Source organism: Seriola aureovittata, chromosome 20 (assembly GCF_021018895.1).
Source record: "Seriola aureovittata isolate HTS-2021-v1 ecotype China chromosome 20, ASM2101889v1, whole genome shotgun sequence".
In the NCBI taxonomy this organism is placed as follows: Eukaryota; Metazoa; Chordata; class Actinopteri; order Carangiformes; family Carangidae; genus Seriola; species Seriola aureovittata.
This window is the reverse complement of record NC_079383.1, coordinates 14,567,129-14,592,009: the sequence shown is the minus strand read 5'-3', so window position 1 is coordinate 14,592,009 and position 24,881 is coordinate 14,567,129. Positions and strand designations below refer to the sequence as shown.

The window sequence follows — 24,881 nt, the reverse complement described above, 5'->3', positions numbered from 1 at the left end:
GCCATGACGCCAGCCTGCGGGCTGTTATTACCTCTGCCCTGTCATTAGCTCCTGTACTGTACTGAGTTAAAGCCCGGAAAGAGCTGCAGCTCACACAGGACACAGTGAGGATCAGTGCTGTCACATTCCCTACAATCACAGTTAACATCATCGACAGCAAGTAGCCCATCTCTTCCTCCTGCCCCTCTCTCATTACGAGGGGCCCTGCCAAAAAATCCTGGACCCTCATAATATGACTTAAGGCCAGAAAGATACTCACTCCGAACCAAATCATCCTCTGGGTCCTCTCTTCTGACAGTAATGTTTTCTTCAATGGCAAATGATGAGATTTTTTTTTTTTACTTGTCTGTCACATTCAGATTGACAGGTAGAAATTGAGAGCAGTGTATTAAGAGGAGCAGGAAAGCCTTAGAAAGATATACGGTATGCACTTACCGCCACTGAGCAGCTTCATGACCAGCCACAGCTCATCCTTTACCACAAACGAGGTGTAGTAAGACACGATGTTGGGGTGGTGGCACTGGCTCATGGCCTGAATCTCTTTCTGTTAGAGGAAAAACGCATGACAGAGACAGAAGAAAATCCAATTAATCAGAATGGTACAAATTATTTTGATGTCTAATGACAGACCTGCTGTATTTACCACTGACCTGATAAAAGCAGGTGTAATCTGTTAACACTTCTAATTTGGTGGATGTGGGTTGAAATTTTGTAGCAGAGCCAATGCATTTTCATTAATCACATTCATTACCCATTAGCTTCTGAAGCAGCACCAACGACCGGATTTAGAGCTTTTAAAAAGCTCGGTGGCAACGACATGAACCACAAAACACAATATACACTTTCCATATATTTTCAGCCAACACAAATAATGCCTACTAGGAAGCTGTTCTCATTAGCCTCCCACCATAAGGTATGAGAAAAGCCTGGAGGAAAAAAGCTGAATGCAGTCACAATAAATGCCTATGCCTTTGATGCTGCAGCTATTCTTGAAATTTAGTGAGATACTCAAGATCTTAATGACGTCAGAAGTCAGATGGGAAAAAGACTAGGTCAATATAATGCATATCTATGCAGAAGTGAAAAACAGCCGGTACTCAGCCCTTTATACAGCTGTAAAGGTCTCTTTCTGTTTGTGCGTTTGTATGTGTGTGTGTGTGTGTGTGTGTGTGTGTGTGTGTGTACGTGTGTGCGCTTGGAAAGCGGCAGAGCTGAGGTAATGCTGGCACAGAAGTCTAATCCATCACTTCAACACCAGTCCCAAAGTCATTTAAGGATAGACAAGCTTCCTAAGAAAAAGAAAATCTAGCTGACTTCGGAGTTGGGACCACTGATTCACAGGGGCTTTGCTTTTGTCTCTGCACCCGAATACTTGACAAATGACTGAACCTGTTACTGGGGCTCCATAATAATGCAAAGCATCTCTGTGCCTGCTGTGAAAATTCCCCATATAGCTGCTGAAGGAAAAAAAAAAAAAAAAACAGAGAAAAATGGAAATGAGACTGCAATGAGATGAGTGTATTCAGATAGTAATACAAATAGTGCTGAACTATTCAAGGATGTCTAAAAATAATATTTCACATATCAGTTTAGATTGTTAATAATATATATATAACAAGTGTAAGTGTGAATTTCCTTGCTATTATCAAAAAAAAAGAAAAATACAACAATTTATCATTTATAATTAAAATCACAATTCTTTTTGCAAATCCAGGGCTGATGTGATCAGTCAGTCAAAGGGAAATTAATCAGCAACAACTTACATAAACATTAAAGCGTTTAACTAATTCTTTCAGCAAAAAATCTGTTTCCAATTTGTTAAATGTGAATATTAGAGGAGCATCTCCCCATTTTCAGTCTTTGTGTTAGTTACACAGAGTTGAAATATCAACCCTTTCATCCGATTGTGGGTTTCAGGAGTGTTATTTGATACAGATTTGCGCCACGACAGGTGCGCCACAAGCCTGTCAACCGAGAAACCTTAACACTAGAGTGGAAAACATCAATTCAAGATTAAAGACATCGATCGATACATGCTTGCGGGTCAAACAGTAAGCAACCAAAGCCTGATGTCCCATCAGCATAAATGCTTAGCTTACACAAAGTGCATTAGCAGCAGTGTGCTTCAGCTGCGGAGTCATCACTATTGAGCGCGGGGGCCGTCGGTGAGTGCCTCAGCCAAGAAAGGCTAGGACGGGCAAGTGACATCATGATGCCATTAGAAAGCACTTGAGAAAAGAGGTTTAAAAACATGAACTGAGTCATAATAGGGTGGATACAGGCTGTGCATGACAAAAAAAAATTCATTAGACCGTGATGGGTACAGACGTGTTCAAACGAACACAAATCTGTCTGAGAAAGTGTGAGAAATTTTCAGAGCAAACAGTTGCACCGTGCCCAGACTGACCGGCAACAGACCAACAGGTGAGAGCCCGATACCACCCCCCCGCTTCTAAACTAAAGCCGTTTTTGATTATCAAGCAGTCTAATAACTTCCACTCTGTCGAGGCCAGACGGCGAGCGCTGCGTGTCGTCTCCCCTATCATTCTTTGTGTGGATACTACAGACTGAGAGGGAACAATAATGATATAGCCTGTTTGCTGCTAACGGGCTTCAGTGGAGCCTAACCCCCCGCCTCTGTTCTCAGCACAGTGTAAGAGGCAGGTCACCACAGCTCTGTGGGCCAGGGTAACCCCAGAAAAGAAAAACAATGGGATAACTGGGAGGATATCGCGCTCTGGCAGTTGGCAGGTTTTCCCATCTTCAGAGAGACTCCTTGTTGCGGGGATTAGGTCACTGTAAATGTTGCAGCAAAGACACTGGAAATGTTCTCAGTGCTTAAAAACCACACGTACTGCTTCTATCCGTTTAGCCTCCAGTGTGTAACCCTTGACATTCAATGAAAGTTTGCTCTGCGAAAAATATTTTTTGATACATCTCAATGATGAGTGGAAAACAAAAATGATTTTATGGACGTCTGCATGATGGGGCAGGCACTTGCTGTATAGCCTCGGTGTAAGACTCATTCCTGTAAGGGCGCATCATGCATGGCAGGTTATGTAACTTCTCCTGCATGAACTCCAGCTTCGTTTGCCTATAAATTTTACATTGGCTACCGACTCAGTCATGTGAAACAGATGGGTGAAATACTTCCTCAATCTTGACATCAGTTGTACTGTACGGTGATCTTTATCAAGAGATACAACTCACCCGACTAGTCCATGAAACGACTAATGAAAACACTTCAATCAAGGACTCACTTTTTTTATTTCTTATAGCTCCTCATAGTTGTATCAGCACTTGAAGCTTAAAAATTGGATAAGCCTAGACAGTGACAAAAGTATTTATATGTTACTGCAAAATGTAATAACAAGTGCCACTTACACATTGACAGGGTCCTAATTGATGCGTTGGATCTGCTTATTAAGTCTGACAAAAAGGCAAAGAAACCGAAGGTGTTTCATTTATACGTAAAAGCAAGCGTTGCTTTCAGCTTAAACCACAAGTATTAACAAAAACAGGGAAATATGTCTCCCAGCGCTATTTGGTTTTTTTGGCCTTTGTGTTTGATTGTGGTTTACCGCAATGACCTCATCCGAAGACATGGGCATTCAGAGCTGTTTAATTCAATGCATCCGACCTGCAAACCACCTCCCTGCCCCCACACACAAAGCCACCTGCAACACAAAAGATTTCACTATCCCATGATCACATTTTTTGGATTTAATAAACAAGTCATTGAAGCAAATATGAAAACCTGTGTAGGGCATTCTTGTCAAATGAATGGTAATAATGACCATCTGTGTTACTGCATGCTGCATTCTGTTAGCATAGTATATTTCTTTTGCCCCAGTTAGCTGTAAACCGTCTATTAGAGGGGATTTTCATCATTTAATTGAATCAATTTAACAACAAACTAGCTTAATAATGATAAACTGCCAAGAAATATCTTTGAAGTCACGATGAAATTATTTTTCTCCCCCTATACTCTTAATGTTCAAGTCACGATATACATACAGCTGTTTAACAATACATGCCAACTTCTTATGTCAAAGTTAGTTAACTTCCATGGAGTAAGAGTATGGCTTAACTCCGTGTTTTCTCTGGAGGACCAGCAGGCAGTGAGCCGGCCAAAAATCCAAATAAATAACAACATCAGACCACCCCTCCATCCCCTCGTTCCACCCATGGAATAAAACAGTTTTTCTCTCCCTAATGGAAATCACGCTGGTTTATGAAGTCTGTAATCTTTGACTTATATCTCCCAAACATGACAACTCAAATTCCATTTTTTATGGGAAAAAAAAAAAAAGGTCAGTAAAATTGAGCAGTCACTGTGATTAGCTAATTTTTACAAAAATAACTGAAACTAACCTATTCTGTCTTGTTATGGGTGTCTAAATTTACAGTGATCTCATGCAGAATCCAAGCCGAACACTGAACCCTTAGCGTCGGTTTGGCCTGCAAATTATACAGGTTCTCCAGGAAATAGACCAGTCCCCACCGATTGTGTTTTTCTATATTAGGCCTGATCTTTTGAGTGTTTGTCGTGGCTGACGACCTTGAAACTGAGCAAAAAACAAACAAAAAAAAAAAATTAAATAAATGACCTATTGTCACGAACTGAATACAGTGCTGGGTCACAAACTGGTGCCACAGAATCACACTGATGGCAGACACACAGAGAAGCCACTATAGGAGCAATGTTACGTCACTCTCAGTTACTCAGAGGCTCACACACACACACACACTCACTCACTATGACCCAATCTCACTGCAGCGTGCGCACACACACACACACACACACACACACACACACACACACACACACACACACACACACACACACACACACACACACACACACACACACACACACACACACACACACACACACGCGCAAAACTACTGAGGAACAGAGAGGCTGCTGATCCCCAGTTGACCGGAAAACTTAATAGAAGGTGATGTTGATGCTGAGGACACAAATACACCTCTGACTCACTTTTTTTTAAGCTCAATTCAGACGTCCTGTGCCAGAAAAATAGCATTTTCATCTTTCCTCTCACCCTCAATACTGATCTTCTTCTGACAGGTTTTAATAAACAATTAAAATCAATAGCTGGAAAACTTGTGTAATTATGCGAGAGGATAACTACACCGCATTCAAATTGTAAACAAACCTCCTCCTCATCTGATCTAGTTTGAGTCACTCAAAAGCGCCCGTCCGTCAAACTGCTGTGCCAGAAATAACTGCAACATACCTCTACATATGGAGACCCGGGCACATGACATAATTGCTTTTCTGAATTTCACAGGTAAGGGTTCGGCGAGGTTAAAGACCTGCAGGCCTCTTTAAAACTTGCGGCATCCTCTTTTCAAAGCTGCTTCTTTAGAGAGGCAATCTGGGTTCAATTTAATGCTTCCTAGCCGTTTAACCGGGTACCCAGCAGGCTGTGGAATTGGTTTGAGGGGAGGGTGTGGGTGGGGGTGGGGGTGGGGGCCACAGGCAGGAAATCCGACCTCGCTGTATTCCATGTGACCGCCTGCTCCGAGAATCCGGGAGCAACATTCCCCTGATTCATCCTCCAAAAATCGTGGTGAGGGGCTCCTCCTCGGTTTAGTATTTCGAGTGAGTAGAGAGAAACCTGCCGGTGCTCTCTAGTCATGATCTTCCATGCACACATATAGGCTTACACAATATTTATTTCTCCATAGGTTGCTTAGGATGATAACTACGGGAGAGGACTGGAAAAATCCATCAATCATGCTTTTGTTAAGTTAATAAAAGGTCACTTCCTGGTGTCAGACCAAATTCTTAGATCTGGCTGCTCTGGGTAACAAAAGGCTAACTAACAGCTAAAACACAACTTTTACCCAAGCCAAGTAGTGAGACACCTTTCCCCATTTGTAACAATAAAACTAATTAAACTGTCCTATAAGTGCCTATTTTTTATGTATTTCCAGGCCCGTGTTAAGCACTTTGAATTGTGTTGTGTCTGAATGGTGCCATATAAATAATCTGGCCTTGCCTTAGAAAAAAAAATAAAATAAAATAAAAGATGGTATCGACTTTGACAGATACATTATTCGCGAGAAAGCCAGACCACGAGGAACAAACGACCACTTGATCATCTCTACGTGCACGGGAGCTTGATATAATCCTTCCACCTCTCAAGCTAAATCGTAAACCACGTCAAACAGTAAATGATGAGTCGTTCTGCGGTGCGAGATTGCATTGACGCACAGCACAGCCCTGAGGAAGATGTCCCACGGTGGTCTAATAGTTTCCTGGCAGTGAGCGAAGTCCTCCTTCAGAGAACAACCAGAATAGTGTTTTGAAGTGACAGGGGTGATTGGAGGAGGGCTCGGAGAAAACCGGTAATGAAAAGCAGAGGTGGAACTGACTTCATTCACACACACGCAGACCGCGGAGACAAAGCCCTAAATGAAATCTCGTGTTATAAGCCAGCAGATCCCTTTGATCAAACATGAGAAGTAACAAGGTCACATAAATACTCAAGTCTAATATGCAATTACTTTGCAGTGTTGTGTGTCTTACCAGGAGTTCGTCCATACTGGTCTGGCACTTCTCTAGGTTGATGCGTTTGATGGCCACTTTCTCCTTGCGTGGTATACAGTAGGCTGCCTGGACCACCGCTGTGGCTCCACTCCCTGGAACACACAGAAAAACAACATATCATCACCCTGATTATGATTCAATATAATAATATCAGTCATCTCAGGAAATATAAAACTGCCTGTGCTCTTGTAGAACCCAACTTTGGCACACTGAGCACAATCTTTTCAGGCTATATTCCCAGGGCCGCCCGGGCTTCTTTCAGTTGTATGTCCCTTCCCTCACCTCCCGTCTTCGTGAGATAATAAACCTAACCTTTATCTATTACCTCAAAATCCTGCCGAGTTCAAGAAGGTTAAACAGAGTTTTTGCTTCTACGGTTCATCCGATTTCTCTTTGGTACAGCTTATCTGTCTATTCATCAATTATGAATCAGCTTTCCCAAATCCCGCCTGATGGAGCAGGTCTGACAGGGGCCAGTGACTCCGCTAAACCAAGCATATCTACATGGCGATGATCCTACAATGGTGCCCCAACACTTTGGTCCTTACATAGTTTAGAAAGTTAGTATCTTATATGCTTGGCACGATTTTATGATTTTGTTCACTGGTCATTGAATCCTGGCAAAATCCAGAACATGTCAGTAGCTCTTAAAGTAAGAGGATTCAAGTATTCAGAAGGTTTTTTTTGTCAGATATATAAGTAATATATGCAGAGAAATGCAACATGTCGTGGGCCTTAAGTTGCGCTAAAAGACTAGTGAGAAAATGAAGGATTATACAAAAGAAAATTAAAGGATGAAAATAAAAATTGGAGCCTACAATTTATAATAAGTGCACTTTTGTAGTACGCATCAGAACTGAACAATGTTCAGTTGGATCATTGCATCAGTTGCAGGTCTATGCTAGTTTATGCCACCACAACTAATATTTTCATGTACTTGCAAACAAAACACAGATCACAATCTGGTTAAAGCTTCAATCGCACACTGGGCTAATCTTTATTTTGAATAACATGTGATAGCCTGAGTAAAACCTTGTAAAAATCCTCCCCCTGGAGAGGTACGCCTGTTGTTCCTGCATCGTGTGAGGTCATTTCACTGCCCCCTCAATGCCTCTTATTTAACACCATGCGCAGACACACACACACACACACACACACACACACACACACACACACACACACACACACACACACACACACGACTGTTTCCACAAGAGCTCTGGTGTATACGTGACGCTGAGCAATGCTGGGAGCACAGTCTCCTCTGGCAACAGGCTTTAGTGAGAGAAAGAGTGAGCGGTGAATCGGTCCACCCTCCAGTAAGCTTTTCCTAACCTCCCATGCCCTCATCTTCGCTATGCCCAAATATTAACAAAGTGCTCATTGTTTGGAGTTTTCATTGAGCCAACAGTGTATGCAGGTTTTAAAAAAAAAAAGGGGAGGGGGCTGTATTGATGAAAAAAAAAAAAAAAACAGTTCCCTGACTTTAATTAAAAAGAAAAGCTGTCCCTGAAGATGTGACTGGTTTTTATTGAACTGTTTTCATTCAAGATAATTATCACCTCAGGCTTAAATGAGAGAAGCAGAGAATATAACAGCACAAACTTATTCAATACAGCTGAGACTGAGATTAACCAGAAACTCTTGCTCTCTAAAATAATCCAATAAAATTGCAATTTCCTTATAATTTCTTGCAATTGACAGATGGTCAGGGTCACCTACTCATCCTATATGTGAAGGCCTACTTCCTACAGCCGTAGTGGGTGCTGTGTATTGACTGAAACCGCTGATATTGCGTGTTAGGCCTTGCTCATCTCTCAGCCTCCAAATAATCCTGGATCACTCCACTATTGCTCAAAACTGAGGGGCTGAACAGATCTGTAAATATATCCTCCAGCCCCCTCTCACAATCACAACCACCACCACCACCACCACCACCACCACAACCAATACCAAACAAACCTCTGGAGGCTCGCCAGTGACGGGGGAGCTCAGCCCGGGGAGGACGACAGGGAGCCAGTTGCCCTGTACACAGTGGAGTGTAAATTCCTCCACACAAACAAACAGCCAGTCGTCAGGGGTGGCCAGACAAGCTGGGGAGCATGTGTTCTTGTGTGTGTGTGTGTGTGTGTGTGTGTGTGTGTGTGTGTGGTGTGTGTGTGTGTGGAGAAGATGAAAAAGGGGGACATTGTTGGGTCTGCAGCAGGCAAGGTCAAGGGGCACGGAGCCTCTTAGACCTTTAGAAGCCGAATCTACCAGCCAGCTGGGACTTTGAGTTAATATAGAGCTGATGAGCAGAATAACCTTGTGCTGAGGTTTGAAGTAGCAAATATCAAAGAGTCACATGATAATCATACTTTAGGGTGGTTTGAGGTTCTTATCAAAGTAGTATTTATATGATGAACAGTATACAATGATGCACACAGGGGAAGGCAGAGCATTCCTGTCATCATACTCGCCAACCGCAGTGCCGGCGACCGCCAGGCTTTAGGTGTTTATTTGAAGGCATTAAACATTAACAGGCGCAAGTCACAAAAAATGTCTGATTTATAAAATTCATTCACGCAGATAACATCAATGCCACCCTCTCCATCAGGATGAGAGGAAACACACGAAAGAGCCAAATACCCAGGCCAACATTTAATCTGCTAAACAGCCTGGCACAGGCATTGGCTGCATATCAAGCAAAAGGTGTGGGTTCTTTTTTATTTTATTTTATTTTATTTTTTTTGTAAATGAATTAATAAGGGGAAGGAGTCAACTACATCTACTGTCAACCTGTACAAATAAAAAAAATACTTCAAAGTTCTGCTAATATTTGCTATTTCCAGAGGCACAACAACATTTGGCTTGTTTTGGAAGTGGATGGCTAAATCAAATCTATATATTGAGTTACCACATTAGGCAAAATCAAATGAAGATGATCCAGCTGACAGCTGAAAATGTGGCATGTTGACATGGCTGAGGGTTACCAAGTTATGTAAACTTTTTTGGTTTGTTGATTTACATTCATTTCCATATTTGATTTCTTTTACAGCGTTTTATTTCCATTTCATTTTTCATAAAATAAAAAAACAAAAACAAACAAGAAAACGAAAAATATCACTGCAAATGCAATTTAGGCAGAGTCTCTATTTTCTCTTCTTGTGTTAGAGCTGAAGCCAAACAATCCAAAGAAAGGAAACATTATCTCAGCAGATATACTGCTGCTGATCGTTTTATGTTTCCAGTAATTAAGATCTATAGTTATCCCAGCAATTAGTCAAGAGCTACTATTGATCTTTGGCGTCTATTCACTGTCCGGATTCATCTGATCCTGCATTCAGTCGTAATTTTAAGTTTCACTCAGTAATTTGTGTTTAAATGTGACTTAATTTAAACGCATCATCCTTCCTGACATTTACTCTTACTGCACTGTGTGTGCAACAATAACAAGCTCTATTCTATGATAGCGGAAAAAGTTGCAGATGGCATGAAACAACTTGATCACTTCTGTGTGTGTGTGTGTGTGGGGGGGGACATTGACAAAACATTTATGATCTTTGAAAAGGCTGCCAATGTTTCCTGTAAGCATGTTTCCCCCAAACAAGCCAAGCCTGGCATGAGAAACCTCATGAGCATTATACTGCACCCGGGTAATGTGTGAACAGGACATGCAAAGACTAGAGCTTTCTCTTCGTAATAGACTTAAATGTGTTAGCTTCTATACAATAGCGAGGGCATGCCATTAGCATGTAAGCTAACAATGTAAGCTAACATTGTTTGCTCTTTGGGGAATTGACATTTGAGTATGGAATGTTTGCATGCCTCCTGTTCCGCCGCATCTCTGTGAAGTCCATTAAATATGCATGAGAGCAAAACACAAAGGAATAGTAAAGAGAATAACAGGCCTACAAAGAGTACAGCCGAAGCTACTGTATTACACTTAATTAAAATTATTAAAGCGGTTCAAAGACCATGAAAACACCAGGAGGCCATTTAAATCTCAAGGTTTCATTAAAGAGATCATGAGATGTGGATTCCAAATAAAATGATACCTCACATTACAGGCCAACATTTGCCCGATGAGAAGGTGAATATATTTGGCAAGAATGGGCCAGGTAAGGTCAAGACAGAACATTCACTGTTCAAGTTCTTTTTTTTTTTTTTTTTTAAATGCAAAAAAGGTACATAGTGTACAATAATATCTTATCAGATTAGCTTGGCCTTGAATTAACTTCTTAATGGAGGAGGTCACTCTGTTAGGCCTGTGTCAATGTCCTCCTTCATGAGCTGTGACCAGCACTTTTGCAGCAGCTCTCAGTTTGTCTTTCCTGCCCTCACCAGGCCAGTCTGCTGCCTGACGTCAGTCGTCTTTTATTACATTTCCTCTGCATACCTGGCTGACATTCCACACATTATTCAAAGATACAATGAGAAATGTCACACATGGCTAGCAATCGCACCACCAGCAAATGCCTTTTAGTGTCTATCCCCCACCCACCCATCCCTGCAATTTCCTAGGATGTAATACTCTAAAAATGAATGTGGCCTAAACCTTCAAGCTGACATTAAATGAGAGAAATGTTAGCCTGCAGTTGTGGTATGTTTCCTAGACAATGATCATACTGACGTTTTCTAAAAATCATCTGAGGGACAGCACAAGCAACAGGGAGGAAACACGGTTGCCGGTGGATACAAACAGTGGGAGCAGAAAGTTTCCAGTCCAGATTTGCCAACATGAATGATCCAAAGTCTGATCCAAAATCAGAGAGAGCGCAGTACTTTTTTCTTTCATGGGCTCTGTCCAGTATGATCCAATGCTCACTGGGATGAAAGGAGTAGGTGTGAACCATGTAATAACAAGTCCTCTTTCCCTGGGTAAGTTACCAAAACAATAGCTCTGCTGGGTATGCAGGGCAATCCTCAGAACAGCAAGCTTCCAGCTGAGCAGGAGAGCTGTGGGCAGCATCGCTGGAATCAAACAGCTTATACAGTATCTCCCCAACAGTTTCTGTGAAGGGCGGGGAGCAGAGGTGGGTTTAGGTGTGGGAGCGCGGCTTGCTCCTGTTCTCATGTGCAGCTTTCATTTAGCTTGATTAAGCTAGGCTGCCTGCTGAGGTTTTTAAATGCTGCATATTCAAGTAGAGCTGAAACAATAAGTCGGTCCAACGATGAGCTGATCAACAGAAAAAATAATCAGGAACTATTTTAACAAACATTTAATACTTAAGGTGACTTTTTGAAAGCAAGAATGACAAATATTTTCTGTTCAGCTTCACAGGTGTGAGGATTTTCTGCTTTTCTTTGTCCTATGTCACTGTTCACTGAATATCTTTAAGTTCTGAAGTGTTGGTTGGATAAAATAAGCAATTTGATGACGTTATCTTGGAGGTTAGCTGAACTTTATTCCTCTTTTATGGGTATTTTTCACCTGTTCCTGACACTTTATAGAACAAGTGATTAATCAATCTAATAATTAGTGGGGTATTCAATAATGAAAATATTAATTAGTTGCAAGCCCATAGATCTTATATGTGGATTTCTTGCATTGAGTTTGCTTTGGGAAAAGAAAAACATCTCATTGCTTTTAGGTCTTCCAGGTGCATGTGCTGGACCGTATGTAGTAGTGGGGTATTAACTGATTGTTTAGAAAATTATTGATTTAATAAAATCCACTCTTCTGCCATAAGCACTTAAAACATCAGTAAAACTGCAAGTCATAATGGAGAGACACAACACTCAACACATTTTACCTGCTGCTGCAATCAGAAAAAGATCTAGATTAAAACGCCTATTTATATTTACCGTCTAATACAAACAGGAGCCTGTAATAATAGGGTCATTTGCAGTACTCAATAATGCATTTGTGTTTACCCACCCGTCTCCCCAAATAAACACAAAACACCACACCAGCCCACCCTGACCGATTGTGCAACTTTAAGCATACGGTATGCAATCCGCCTATGAATACACACTACTGGCTTTAAAGTTCAGGCAATTTCTTTGGTCACTTAAGGTCAAATCCTCCCTGTCGCAGCTTCTATCTTATAGGGTTTTCCAGAGAAAGTTAAATTCCCTGTTAAGTTTTACAAGTGGGCAATATGTTAAAGGAATCCCGGCAGGCAAATGTCAAGACCATAACCATGTCAGAGAAGCGATTTCAATTCAAAGAGCGATGACCAGTCGAAATGATGAGTACAACAGGTCGTCAGTGTTCATTCATTTAAAGTAAAAGGCCTGAAAGATGAAATCGCAGAAACTCAGACTTTAGTTTAGTTAAACTTTTGAAGTGTTGGTATATGGTAATAAAGCAAAGACTGCCTGAGAGGGCAGGAGGAGAGAAAAAGCTCCACAGGACTCCATTGCAAGGTTTAATATGAACAGAAACAGATGCCAAACAGGAGGAGTTTTCTCGTTAAACCTTTGTTCATGAGGACTCTTGGGACAGAGCCGCAAACAGAGGGTTCTGCTAATTTAAATGATCTGTAAGGTAGATCAGCTCCAACAAATGTAAGAAACGAAATGTAATCAGCTTTAAGTAACTTATAAAATGAGGGGAAGAAACTAGGCTAACTGCACAATTCATTTCCGAAGCTAAGATGATAATCATGATCCCCTCCCCTAACCCCAAGTAAGCATGCAGCAGTCCAGCCTTGAAATAGCCTTACCATTTTCAAACCTATGTTGACAATTTGTGTCACACACTGCATAGGAAAATGCCACAGAACTGGTTTCTATACAAGAGGGGCTTTATCTCTGTGTGCATGCTAAATTACAGGGCGTTATCTTGTGGGGTGCCCCAGTTCAAATTTTCCAAGAAACCAAGAGGAAATGTAGAAATGGGTTAAAGTTAAATTCAAGTCTTTTAAGAATATACAAAAAGGTTAATTTAGAGCCTGCAGAATGGACCCTCTATAAACACGGATTCCCTGTAGAGGAAGCACGCACCACTTGGGTAAAGTAAACCAGAGGCACAAACTAACTGATTTGAGAGGACAATACTTTGCTTATATGGTACACACTCCTTCTTATTCTCCTTCACCCATCTCAACAAAGTTAGCCAAAGGTAGGGCAGTTATTTGTGGGGTGGGACATTTCAGAACTTCACAAGTAAAAGCTGTCATTCCTCAGGCCAGCCAACCTGTAAGCCATCCTCAGGACTCACCAAGGCTTGACACTGCACAGGAGAGGTGCAGAATGCCTCCCGTCACACAGAAAGGCGAGGATATCTGAGATACATTCAAAGCAATCACTGAGATTTAAATGAAATTTAGACTAACAATTAACATGCTTACAGGTTCAATCCCGGACTAGGTTAAACAAAACATTATTGATGATGTTACCCAGTAAATTCTTAAATAACATTTTTTGTGAGGGATGTTAGAAGCCCCATAATACTGATTAATCTCCAAAGAGCTTATGCATAACTGGATTAATTCAGGCAGTAAATTGCCCAAAACAATACCTTACTCTGGGAAGGACCATGAAGTATAATCTCTGTGCTCTGTATTGGTAACACTAATGTTTTGGAAAGAAAAGTCCTGCGTTAGGATAGCCAGTGTATTTTAATTGGAAATGGGCGTGAACGCACACACAGTATAAGTCTCTGTCTTGCTACAGATACATTGCTTTAGCCTTAACAATGCAGTCTTCCCCACAACTAGATGATAACTTTGAGAATATGTCATTTGTGGCTTCACTTCTGTTTAAACACTACTCTATTTAGGTTCTGTCTACACTCCTGGCACTGGCAAATTTAAATATGATACAGTAAATACACTTGGAATCTCAAATATACGACGCCCTCTGGCTAGAGTACATTTAAGAAAGTATAGAGCTAGCTATACACAAGAACGAACTGCTGAATGAAAAGGGTTCTTTTCCAGCAAATAGTCAGAGCCTGAATAGACAGTAACGTTATGACGCTCGTTTACTACTTCGGCATAGCCCGAGTGGACGGAGTAACCGCTCGCACTGGAAACATTCCACTGACTCCAAGTCACAACACCGCCCGGGTAGGATTTCCAAGTTGCCAAACGCGATGAACTCAACCTAGCTGAAGAGAAAGAAGATGCCTTCTGCTCGTTTGAAAATATTAAGGCTTACGTTAACTGTGGTAAGCCCCCTTTTAAGTGAGCTAACGGCAGAAATTCATAAACTGTCGGTTAACACATACGTTAAGCTAACAAGCTAATGATTACATACCAATCACCTCGTGTAGCTCATAATCATCTTTGTTGATGGACCAGGGTTGGGAGCTCAGGTCCTCCGACATGGCTGAGGAATCTGCTGAGGCCGTACTATGTGTAGAAAGGTGGTGAATCCAAAGACTGTGCGTAAAAACAAGTCAAAGTAATCCAAACAGGACCAACAAGGGCGACACTTCCCCTTCTTTGCGAATCCTGCAGCACTCCTGTCATTCCCAAAGTTTGACACTAGCCTAGCAGCCCCGCCTACCGCATTCCTACTGAGCAAATGTGGACCTTCCCGTCGGACATATTGAGTGTGGGACGTTGCACCGAATGAGCTCCGGAATCCACTGAAGTCAGTGGAGGAAATTATTATAGACACAAGTTGGCGGCTAACGAAGATCTACAGAGGTATTGTCAAACATGGAGACAGAAGCCTTTCTGTTTAAAACTTTAAATGCATATGTTAAGACTTTTAAACGTAGTTATGCCGCTGAATTTTATTTTCTAGGCAATCACAAGCCAGCACTGAGAGTGTTTAAATTAAATATAACGTGCCCAAAAACAAATCCATTCAATTCATGGGGTTCCGCCACACTTTTAATGGTGGGCTGTGGGTTTGAGGCTATGTTTGTGCCCTGAGTTAGGCATTGCAGGCATCATTTTTTTCCTCATACAGCGAACAAATCACATCTTATTTTGTTCACATTGGCCCATTGCACTTAAAGTCCTTGCCCATTCGGAACAATTAGATTTCTAAATCACATGTAGATATTTGTCTGGCTAGAAAGTGGCACCTGACAGGCCAAAATCAGGGCAGTTAATACTCCAGTATAAGAGCGTGTGAAAAGAGGCGGGCCAGGAACATCCTGTCCTCTGATTGGATAGTACCATGTACATTGATCTGTGATTGGATGTTCATGCGTTAACTGTAAAATGTATTTCGCCCTGCTTCCTCATAACAGCATTCAATTAGCGACACCTCTGGTGGTGTATTTTATTACATGCAAGAGTTGCACAATCACGCCGCATACTGGAGGACCACTGCACACACCACGCTTTTATGACTGCACATATGCTTTTAAATAATTGAAACTGAAAATTTAATGTGTATCACATTTATTTTTGATATAACAATATTTAGACCATTTATTAAAAGTAGCCTACAATAAATTCATGTTTTCATAAAACTGTCACCAAAAAGACTATCAAAAATACAAAATCAAATGTAAAGACATCATGGTGACAGGCAAAGTGAGAGAGAACAGCAGATGTTAGCAGACGATAAAACTGAATATGGGGAAGTATCACAACCACAATATGTCTTCCTCTTTAGGCTTCAATCTCATCTAGAAGTTTACTCATAAGAGGAAGTGGCCAGTGCAAAAGAAGACAGCTTTTACAGAGCATTTAGTACATGCTGCCCTAAATAGAAACAGGTTATCCTTGACATTATTACTCACATAAATACAGAATAGTGACAGGCATGCACAACCTCTGTTATTCTTGAAATTTTAACAACATAATAATGGCTGCGTGCTTTATGAGAACTATAGATTGAGTTTCATAATCATAAAGTTCAGAAATAACTGTGTCATCTTCAAAAGAAGAACAAATAATAGCATTGCAATATATACCATAAACACACAGGAAGTCACAGGTGGGTTTAGATGCCAGCAGGATGTGCATCGAAAGCAACAGCAAACACTTGAACCTGTAATGTTTGACCACTGTCCAACATTTTAAACACAATTAACCGCCTGGTCCATAATTATGGCAGTGAAAGAGCTTTGGCCAGCCGTATCCAGAACCAGGCCTGTGTGCATGGTCTGGTGTAGTCACATACGGTGAGGAAGCGCAAGATGCTGGGGAATGGCTTTGTCATTGACTTGTACACCACCGGGATAAGCCGTTTACTTCGGGCTCCTGTAATGGCAAAAGAGGTTAATTATGCATATGCCAGATAAAAAAAAATCAAGATTGAGCTGTTTAACATCACAAAAATGTAACTTACCAGGACAGAGGCTGAGAGCAAACTTGGTCTGAAAGTCACAGGCATCACTGTCAAGGTATTCATCAGAAATCACCACCACCATCCTCTTACACCTGCACAGATGGTCACATATATTACAGTCATTACAAAATGTGAGAGCCAGAAAACAGGGAGATTTTCAGCAAGGTGCCTAAGGGCCAGCTCACAGGAAACTTGAATTACTTTCTCTCAGGTGACTTTTTATATCTAAATTTATAATGAAACTGTTATTATTCAAACTCAGCTTCCCACAATACCCAAAGCTTTGTATCTCTGAAATATCCATTTCTATTTTTCCCCCACTCAGATTATTAATGTAGCAGATAGTAGAATATAATTTGTTGAAGTTGATAAATATCGGGCCTGGTACACATCCTGTGTCCAGGAGTCTGTGCTGCATCAGAATTACAAATACAAAGCACAGGAGCTTAAGGACCAGACTGTGCCCCACATGCCAGTGCTTTTTTTAGTCAATTTTTCCAAGTTCAAATTAAAGTAAAAAGCCAAATCAACAAAATAGACCTGGAAATGGTTAGCATGTGTCAATATCCCACCTCTTCTCAATGAGTTCACTAGTGATGGTCCATACACAGGAGCCTGGGAGGACATCTCTGTCGAACACACACAGTTTCAGCTTGTAGTCTGTCTGTTCCAGCTCCCGGATCATCTCATGGACAAAGTGGAAGTCACTCTGGCAGTAGCAGATGAAGGCATCAAACAGCTCAGGAGTACCTGAAATTAATTCAGATTGATTACATTCAGTTACAAAACTTTGTTTATTCCTTTAGGGCTGGTATTGCGCAACAGCTTGCAGCCCAAGACAACAAGTGCACATTAGAAAACTTTAAAAAAAAAAAAAAAAAAAAAAAAAAAAAAAAAGGGGCCAAAATATATTCCACAGAAGTAAAACATAGTCATTGTACGGAAGCCACAAGACTGTGCACAGAAGTGAGACAGTGCAGTGGTACAGATATATGATTAGAGCTTCAGATAACTTTAGATTAGTAGGCAAGTTGGAGCGTTTCCTGTATGAAACTTTACCACAGAAAATAAAGCCACAATCAATATCTCAAGTGTGACTTGAGCAAAGTCACAAGTTAATCATTTTTTATAATACTAGAGTTGCTAAATTGTTAAATTTATGTGGCATACTAGAGAAAAATAGAGGTAGCAAAACGTGATTGTAATTAATCAAGTTGTGCACAAACAAGTCAAGAAGAACAAATATGCAGCAACTTTTATCCTTACTATTTGTATAGTATTTAAAAAAAAAAAAAAAAAAACCATTTTTAAGTTTATACAAATATTGACCTTCTGGGTCATCCTCCAGGGTGATGCCATTCCTCTCAGGGGTGCGGGGGACACAGCTGTCCACCTCAGGAACCTGAAGTGGGGGATCAGCCGCCTTCTTCTGTCTCTCACAATACCTCCTGACATCCTCAACTGGTACAAAACAGATGATACAGAGTAGAATATGTGTGAACAACACATTAACACACTCACAAATATACAGTTTGCATAATGTAAACTGGGGGAGATGTCATAGAAAGAGGATAGAATTATCTGAAATCTCCTCTGAACACAACTTTGTTGCAACAGCTTGACTGAGAATTATTAATACATTAACTAAATTAATGAATAATTACTTCACCTGGGCAAACATTGCTTAATACATTCTGAATCACGTATGTAAATGTTTTTTGCAACGAGGGATTTCAAGCATTTCAATCATTTCCTGAAGTAGGAGCACGGAACATACCATTGTAGAAATCGATCTATATATAAATCGATATTATGCACTTGTCCCATTAAAATAAGGGCTTCAAAAGAAGGAACTAATAATGGATTTACAGATTAATTTAAACGCACGTATTAAAGAATGAAGATCCTCCACAATGTCATTCCTCTCCACCTTCGTCAGGATTGACAACAACTTTCCCACCGTCGCGTCCGTGGCGCGAGCCTGCCAGTCGACCAGAACCATTGTGGTGGGGTTTTTCGTCGATTCATAGTTCTTTATCTCCAGGTAACTGAAGTCCATGGCCTCTGCAACAGCCGTCCAGTCCGCGGCAACTGCATTTTTAGGATTAAGGTAAAGTCCTAACTTTTTCCTCACAGTCACATTCAGTGCGATGAGAGGAATCGTCTCCAGGTCGAGATCTGAATCAGCACAAGCCATGTTAGAGAGTTTTCAGGGGGAAAACTCTGTGAGACGACGGACGTTTAGTTAGGATACGAAAAAAGGAAACATAGTAACAACAGACAAGTCACCACAATGTCTCACAGTTTACATAAACTACAGAACAAGGAAGTGATGTCAAATGGTCTTTGCAATAGGACTGCGTCACACGGGGGAGGAGACGTAGTGTACAGTTTACCCACTGAAACCACTGCCCAGCAAGTGCATTTCCACTCACTACAGCTGTTAATTTACTGGCACTAACGGTCTGGCGACCGGAAACTACCTCAAATCCTTCTCATTAATTAGATTACTAGCTTGCAGCAGTGAAATGTACAGTTAAACTAGATCTTCAGAAACATTTGCTTTACTTCCTTACTTTACCAATATTCAATATAAAACTAAAACCAACATTCAAGCTTGAGTCTAATGCTAAAAGGGCTTAATTTACTACGTTGCATGACAAAACCACATAAGAAAAACTCTCCCGTTTCGTGTTTTATTTTGTAACTGCCACAAATAAGCAAAGCTTAAAATTTAATACAAAGTAATAAGTGTGTATCCAAAATGGCTAACTAAGAAATTTGTGAGAAAATAATTTGTACAAAAACATAGGTGAATAGATTTTTGTAACTCCTTGCATGAAGATAAAAAACCACAGTGTGACTTTCCCTGATGCTACAACGTGACAGGAAGCGCAGCAGATAGTCAATGAAAGGTGCTTCACAAAGCCTAGTTCTCTAGAGAACTGGTGGCGTAAATGTACATCAGTCAAGTTGAACTATAAAAGGTGAGAACATGCATTTCCTCAAATCCTCATGACAACTCCACTCACTCAACACTTCAGTGTGCAACACAGATTTCACAGCAACAGTCCAGGTTTGCATCACAGGAACTTCCATCCTCTGAGCATCATCCATCTGTTTTGTTTTATGGCAGATAGCAGGTTTTTGCTTCTGGAGGAATACAAATCTATGCCTTTATCGTGATGCTGTGTGGGAGTGTGAGAAAGGCTTTTCTTTCCACTTCCTCTTTTTTTTTACCACTCTGAAAAAAAGGGAAAACAAACATTTTCCCTTTTTTGTGAAGTTTTAAAAGGGGAAAGTGAAACTAAATCATCAAAAAGCATTATCAGCTGAATTTTATCAGAGCATCAAAAGTAAAAAAAAAAGTACAGCTCACGTGAGCGATAGGTCATTGAATATGACATTAGATTGTTAATACTTATGCTTCATTGTAAACATACCATTTTACATTTGTAGCTATTGAGCTTAAGCCAATTTTAACCACTTCATACAGTTAGTGTAATGGCTCCCAACCTGTGGCTGGGCCCCCTTCAGAGGAGCAAGATAAATCTGACGGGTTGTGAGATAGAAAGTGGTGACAGAAAGATGTACAAAACAACTTTTGGTTAGAGAAGTTTGTATTCACTTTTTCAGATTTTTTTTTTCCAATCTTTGCTTCTTTTTTTTTTAATTAAATACTGGAAACCATTCTGGGAGTTTAGAGGGGAACTGCCTGTTTGATGGAACTTCTGTCAACTTGTCCAAATGTGAAACAATGCAAAGGGGCCCCAACCACACACTGCTTTATTGTAGGCAAGCAAAAGACATGTGGAACCACTGGTTAAATATTTAACAATACATTGTAATTTACGGGAGTATCATATGTCGTTTTAGGGAAAACCTTTAACGGTAAAGTTGTATCTGTCAAATAAATATACTGGTAAAAAGTGCAATGTGTCTCTCTGATCTGTAGTGGAGTAGCAATATAGAGTAACATAAAATAGAAATACTCAAGTTAAGTCCAAGTATCTCAAAAAGTGTACAATAAAGCACTTAATGTACTTATTTACATTCCACCACTGTTGTATGCAGCCATAAAGTAAAGTAAAAGTACCTCAAAAATTTTACATAAAGTACTTAGTAAAGTAAATATAGTTTCCATGAAGGTTAAAACAATCTATTATTGCAGCAGCATGCAATCTCACTATCCACTTCCTTTTTTTAAAAAACACTCACTGATTTCTTGTTAACGTGTCTATTCCATTCGGGCGCCATGACGATGGGGGTGGGGTAGGTCTCACCAAGGGACACATGAGCATGTGACAGCGCAGCAGTGCTGAGGGTCCAAGGTGTGTGCACATCAGCTCCCCTGATCCCCTGCAACTCTGGAACCCACTGCCGGACGTAGTCACCCTGAAGCAGACGCATGGGTAACCAGGCAATAATAATGAAATCAATGACTGAAATTTCCATATCAAATTTCTATAACTTTGTTCACATTTGTACTGGTTTCATCATCTTTATGTGACAGCAACACCATCAGCGATAAAGTGTGACATTTTGTGTTGTAACAATTCATGCTTCCTGTCAAACTCACATTATTGTCATAGTCGAGGCCTTGTTTGATCATGTTAAATTTCCTGTTCTCTCTGGGGTCATTTCCTATAGCGGCGCTGTATAACCAGTTGCCATAGTTGCTGCAGACATTGTGGTCAATCTTTGGAGGAAAATTTGACTGAGGTATTTCCCAACATAACAACAATTAATTCATATAGTACATGATTAGTTATGTCTTAAAAATACAATTTCACTTTTCAAAGCTTCCAATCTGACTTAAACCGTGGCCTACACTTCTTACCGGAGAGTCTTCAAGCCACTTAGCTCCCTTACACCAGGCCAGGACCAGATCCTTTGCAAGTAAGCTAGCAACATTTTGCCGCCCCCTGTTGGAGATGAAACCTGTCATCGCCAACTCTCTCATTTTGGGCTTCCACAAAGGGCACTCCCGTTCTTCCCTCTGTGATAATAAAATATGTGTAAATATGTTCATACACCTGCAAAGCACTTCTTAGAGCTACTAATTAATATTTAATGAAGAGTATTTTATAAACAATGACGGGGAAAAAACAGTACAAACCTTTCCATGCATTGAAAAGCTTCATGTCATTTTTCTGTGGCACAGATTTGTCTTGCAGTCCTGAGGTAAAGTGACCCTGATATCAGCTTTACATTCATTTATAGTGCATAAAGAAAATAATATAAAAATTTGAGCTAATGTTACCTTTGACCTGAAAGAGTCAACTTGCAGTAATCCCCCCACAAAAGTTCAAAAATCACCCTGTAAAACAGCAGTGAAGACGTCAGATTAATGTGACTTTGCTTTGGCTGCTCTGTTTGTTTGTGCCGACCTACTTGGAGTTTAAGGACCAGACCCTGCTCCATGTGCCAGTGTTTTCTTAGTCAATTTTTCAAGTTCAAAACATCGACATCTCTGCCGAACACACTCATTTGCAACTTGGACTGTTCCAGCTCGTGGATCGCCTCGTGGACAATCACTCCGGCTGTGGCAGATGAAGGCATCAAACAGCTCAGGAGTACCTGGAATCCATTCAGTTTGATTAAATTCATTAACACAACTTTGTTTATCCCTTTAAGACCAATATTTCGCCACAGCTTGTGATCCAACGTGTACGCATGAGAAACTTGGAAAACTAATTCTGCAGTGTTGCTACTTTCACTTGTTTCGGCTGACATGCATTTATGCGTGGTGTTGAATGGACTGCAAGCGCTAACAAGTCAAGCAGAACGTTTGCAGTAACTTTTAGTTCACAAATTAATTATACATTTTATCCTTTTTGTTCTAGTACAACAGCTCAAAGTGCAGTTTGAAATGGTAACTCACTCATCTGTTTAGTTGAAATGAAAGTAACGTTAAGTGAAAGTATTAATACCATTATAAATGTACTCTGTTGCACGTAATAGTGAAGGTTCTTATAATGCAAAATGGCCCAAATCAGACTTGTAGTTTTGTATATTTTACATTATTGTATTATTATTACAGATGCATTGACATGTGAGCAAAATTTTACTGTTGTAGCTGATTAGGGTGGAGCTATTTTGGACTAGTTCATATACTGTTGTGGACAAGAAATCATCATATTTTAGAGGCTGATCATAAATTATTTAGTATGAAACCTTAATATGCAAATAAGTAACTATTAACTATTGCTGTCGGATAAATGTAGTGTAGTAAAAAGTACAATATTTAAATGTAGCGAAGTAGATGTATAAAACTGCATAAAATGGAAATACACAAATAAAAGTACATATGCCTTAAAATATTTTTTAATTATAATACTGTACTAAATGAACTCAGTAATTTTCCACCATTGCTTATTATCTCTGACCAGAATAACTTGACATATTCTGGATTTTGGAGGTACTTTGTAATCTAAAAAGCAGCACAAATGTAGCTACAGCAACAACGTCATAAACTTTTTAAAGAGAAGCAATGATTAGTTAAATTGTGCTGAATTATGCACAATATGTGTTTCTGAAGTGATGTGATTAATGCGGACAGAGGTTGGACTGCAGGGTTGTCTGTGATATGTATTATAGACACAAATCGTTGTGTTCAACCAGTGGATAGCATTTCAAACAGGAAAACAAAAAATGAAGCTTATACAAATACTGACCTTCGGGGTCAATCTTTAGGGTGATATCATTCCTCTCAGGGATGCGAGGGAAACATCCGTCAACACGACCACAAATACAGAGGTTTGCATCCTGGAAGTGGATAGAATTATCTGAAATGTTCTTTGAATACAAATTTATTGAAACAGCTGGACTGAAAATAAATTTTGAGCTTATTAATACATTAACAATTTGAGCCAGAGCCTACGCCCTGAACGCTCACCATTAAACACGGACGTAGACTCCGGGGCAGTCTCCTTGTCGGCCTATCGGTAATGAAACGCGCTTTCCAGCAGAAGCCATAATATATCTTGGCCCTGATGGCGCACATACTATGAAAACATGACAATTCTCTCATTCAAGGTTTAGTTGAAACTCTGGACTGAAGCAAGATAGAAAGCAATGGATTGATATTGACTATTGATAAAACATTTTGAATTTAAAATGTTGATTAGTTGGGCATAATGGGAAATATGGATGCACCTCTCTCAGTCAAAAATACCCATCAAGTATTCAGCCAAGCCAAAGTAGATGGCTGGATGGAGCCAATTGTTTTAAAGGAGAGAAGGTTGTTGTGGGAACACTGTGGTGTCAGGTCTACATGGCTTACAGGTCAGGAGGGCCAATGAGCTGAATATTGCCAAAGGCCCCAGGGAGGTCAGGACTGGCTCCGATTTGAACAAATATTTCCAAATTCAGGGATTTGAAGAATTTCCTGAAGTACAAGAACGGAACATGCAATGTAAACAAGCTTAATCTATAAAGTGTTAGATATTATGCACTTTTCCTGATATATATTTAACGGAAAAAAGAACAACGGAAGATTGCCAGAATAACTTAAACCCACCTATCAAAGGGTGAAGATCCTCCACAATGTCGTTCCTCTCCACCTTCGTCAGGATTGACAACAACTTCCCCACCGTCGCATGTGTGGCCCGATCCTGCCAGTCGTCCAGAACCCCTCTGGTAGGGGTTTTTCGCCGCTTCGTAGTTCTCTATCTCCAGGTAACTGAAGTCCATGGCCTCTGCAACAATCATCCAGTCCACAGCCACTGCATTTCTGGGATTAAGGTAAAGCCCTAACTTTTTCCTCAGTCACATTCAGTGCGATGAGAGGATTCATCTCCAGGTCAACGTCTGAATCAGCACAAGCCATGTTAGAGTTTTTGGGAACCTCTGTGGGACTGTGGGCGTTAGTTAAAATACAAAAAAAGTAAATATACTAATGACAGAGTGGGTGATTTGAAGTGCCAAGTTCCCTCAGGGGTCCACAGCTGACCTGACTACAGAACAAGAAAGTGATGTCAAATGATCTTTGCAATGGACTGTGTCACACGGGAGGATACATGCTTTTTACCCACCGAAACCACTGCCCAAGAAGTTCACTTCCACAAGACTACAGTTGTTAATTTCCTGCTACTTTCACATAATATTGACTATT

General features: G+C 40.5%; 3 protein-coding genes and 1 pseudogene across 5 annotated transcripts in view; all 4 read right to left on the bottom strand.

Annotated features, from left to right (window-relative positions):
- Window positions 1-15,201, bottom strand: part of oxsr1b (oxidative stress responsive kinase 1b) — a 39,989-nt gene extending 24,788 nt beyond the window's left edge. The window contains exons 1-3 of one of the 2 annotated variants that reach the window (XM_056364101.1): window positions 14,768-15,201; window positions 6,560-6,672; window positions 436-544 (exon numbers count right to left, since the gene is read on the bottom strand). In XM_056364101.1, the coding sequence (XP_056220076.1) occupies window positions 436-544; window positions 6,560-6,672; window positions 14,768-14,837 (292 nt within the window). In that variant the 5' untranslated portion in view covers window positions 14,838-15,201. The remainder of the gene's footprint in view (window positions 1-435; window positions 545-6,559; window positions 6,673-14,767) is intronic. The other variant, XM_056364102.1, reaches the window with a different exon arrangement.
- A 652-nt stretch (window positions 15,202-15,853) lies between these two features.
- On the bottom strand, window positions 15,854-19,099 carry myd88 (MYD88 innate immune signal transduction adaptor). The gene is made up of 5 exons (XM_056364958.1): window positions 18,653-19,099; window positions 18,095-18,226; window positions 17,338-17,515; window positions 16,766-16,857; window positions 15,854-16,677 (listed from the first exon to the last, which is right to left on the bottom strand). Exons 1-5 carry the CDS (start codon window positions 18,960-18,962, stop codon window positions 16,523-16,525), a joined length of 867 nt encoding a protein of 288 aa, XP_056220933.1. The 5' UTR covers window positions 18,963-19,099; the 3' UTR covers window positions 15,854-16,522.
- Window positions 19,100-19,182: 83 nt separating this feature from the next.
- LOC130161578 (cryptochrome DASH-like) lies at window positions 19,183-22,366 on the bottom strand. Of its 2 annotated transcripts, none has more exons than XM_056364959.1 (6): window positions 22,029-22,366; window positions 21,885-21,944; window positions 21,606-21,764; window positions 21,345-21,482; window positions 20,984-21,160; window positions 19,183-20,009 (listed from the first exon to the last, which is right to left on the bottom strand). In XM_056364959.1, exons 2-6 carry the CDS (start codon window positions 21,894-21,896, stop codon window positions 19,935-19,937), a joined length of 561 nt encoding a protein of 186 aa, XP_056220934.1. In that variant the 5' UTR covers window positions 21,897-21,944; window positions 22,029-22,366; the 3' UTR covers window positions 19,183-19,934. The 2 variants fall into 2 exon arrangements, with proteins under 2 accessions (XP_056220934.1, XP_056220935.1); XM_056364960.1 differs by having other exon boundaries at window positions 21,345-21,464.
- A 1,079-nt stretch (window positions 22,367-23,445) lies between these two features.
- LOC130161579 (myeloid differentiation primary response protein MyD88-like) lies at window positions 23,446-24,818 on the bottom strand (annotated as a pseudogene).
- Between the last annotated feature and the right edge of the window lie 63 nt (window positions 24,819-24,881).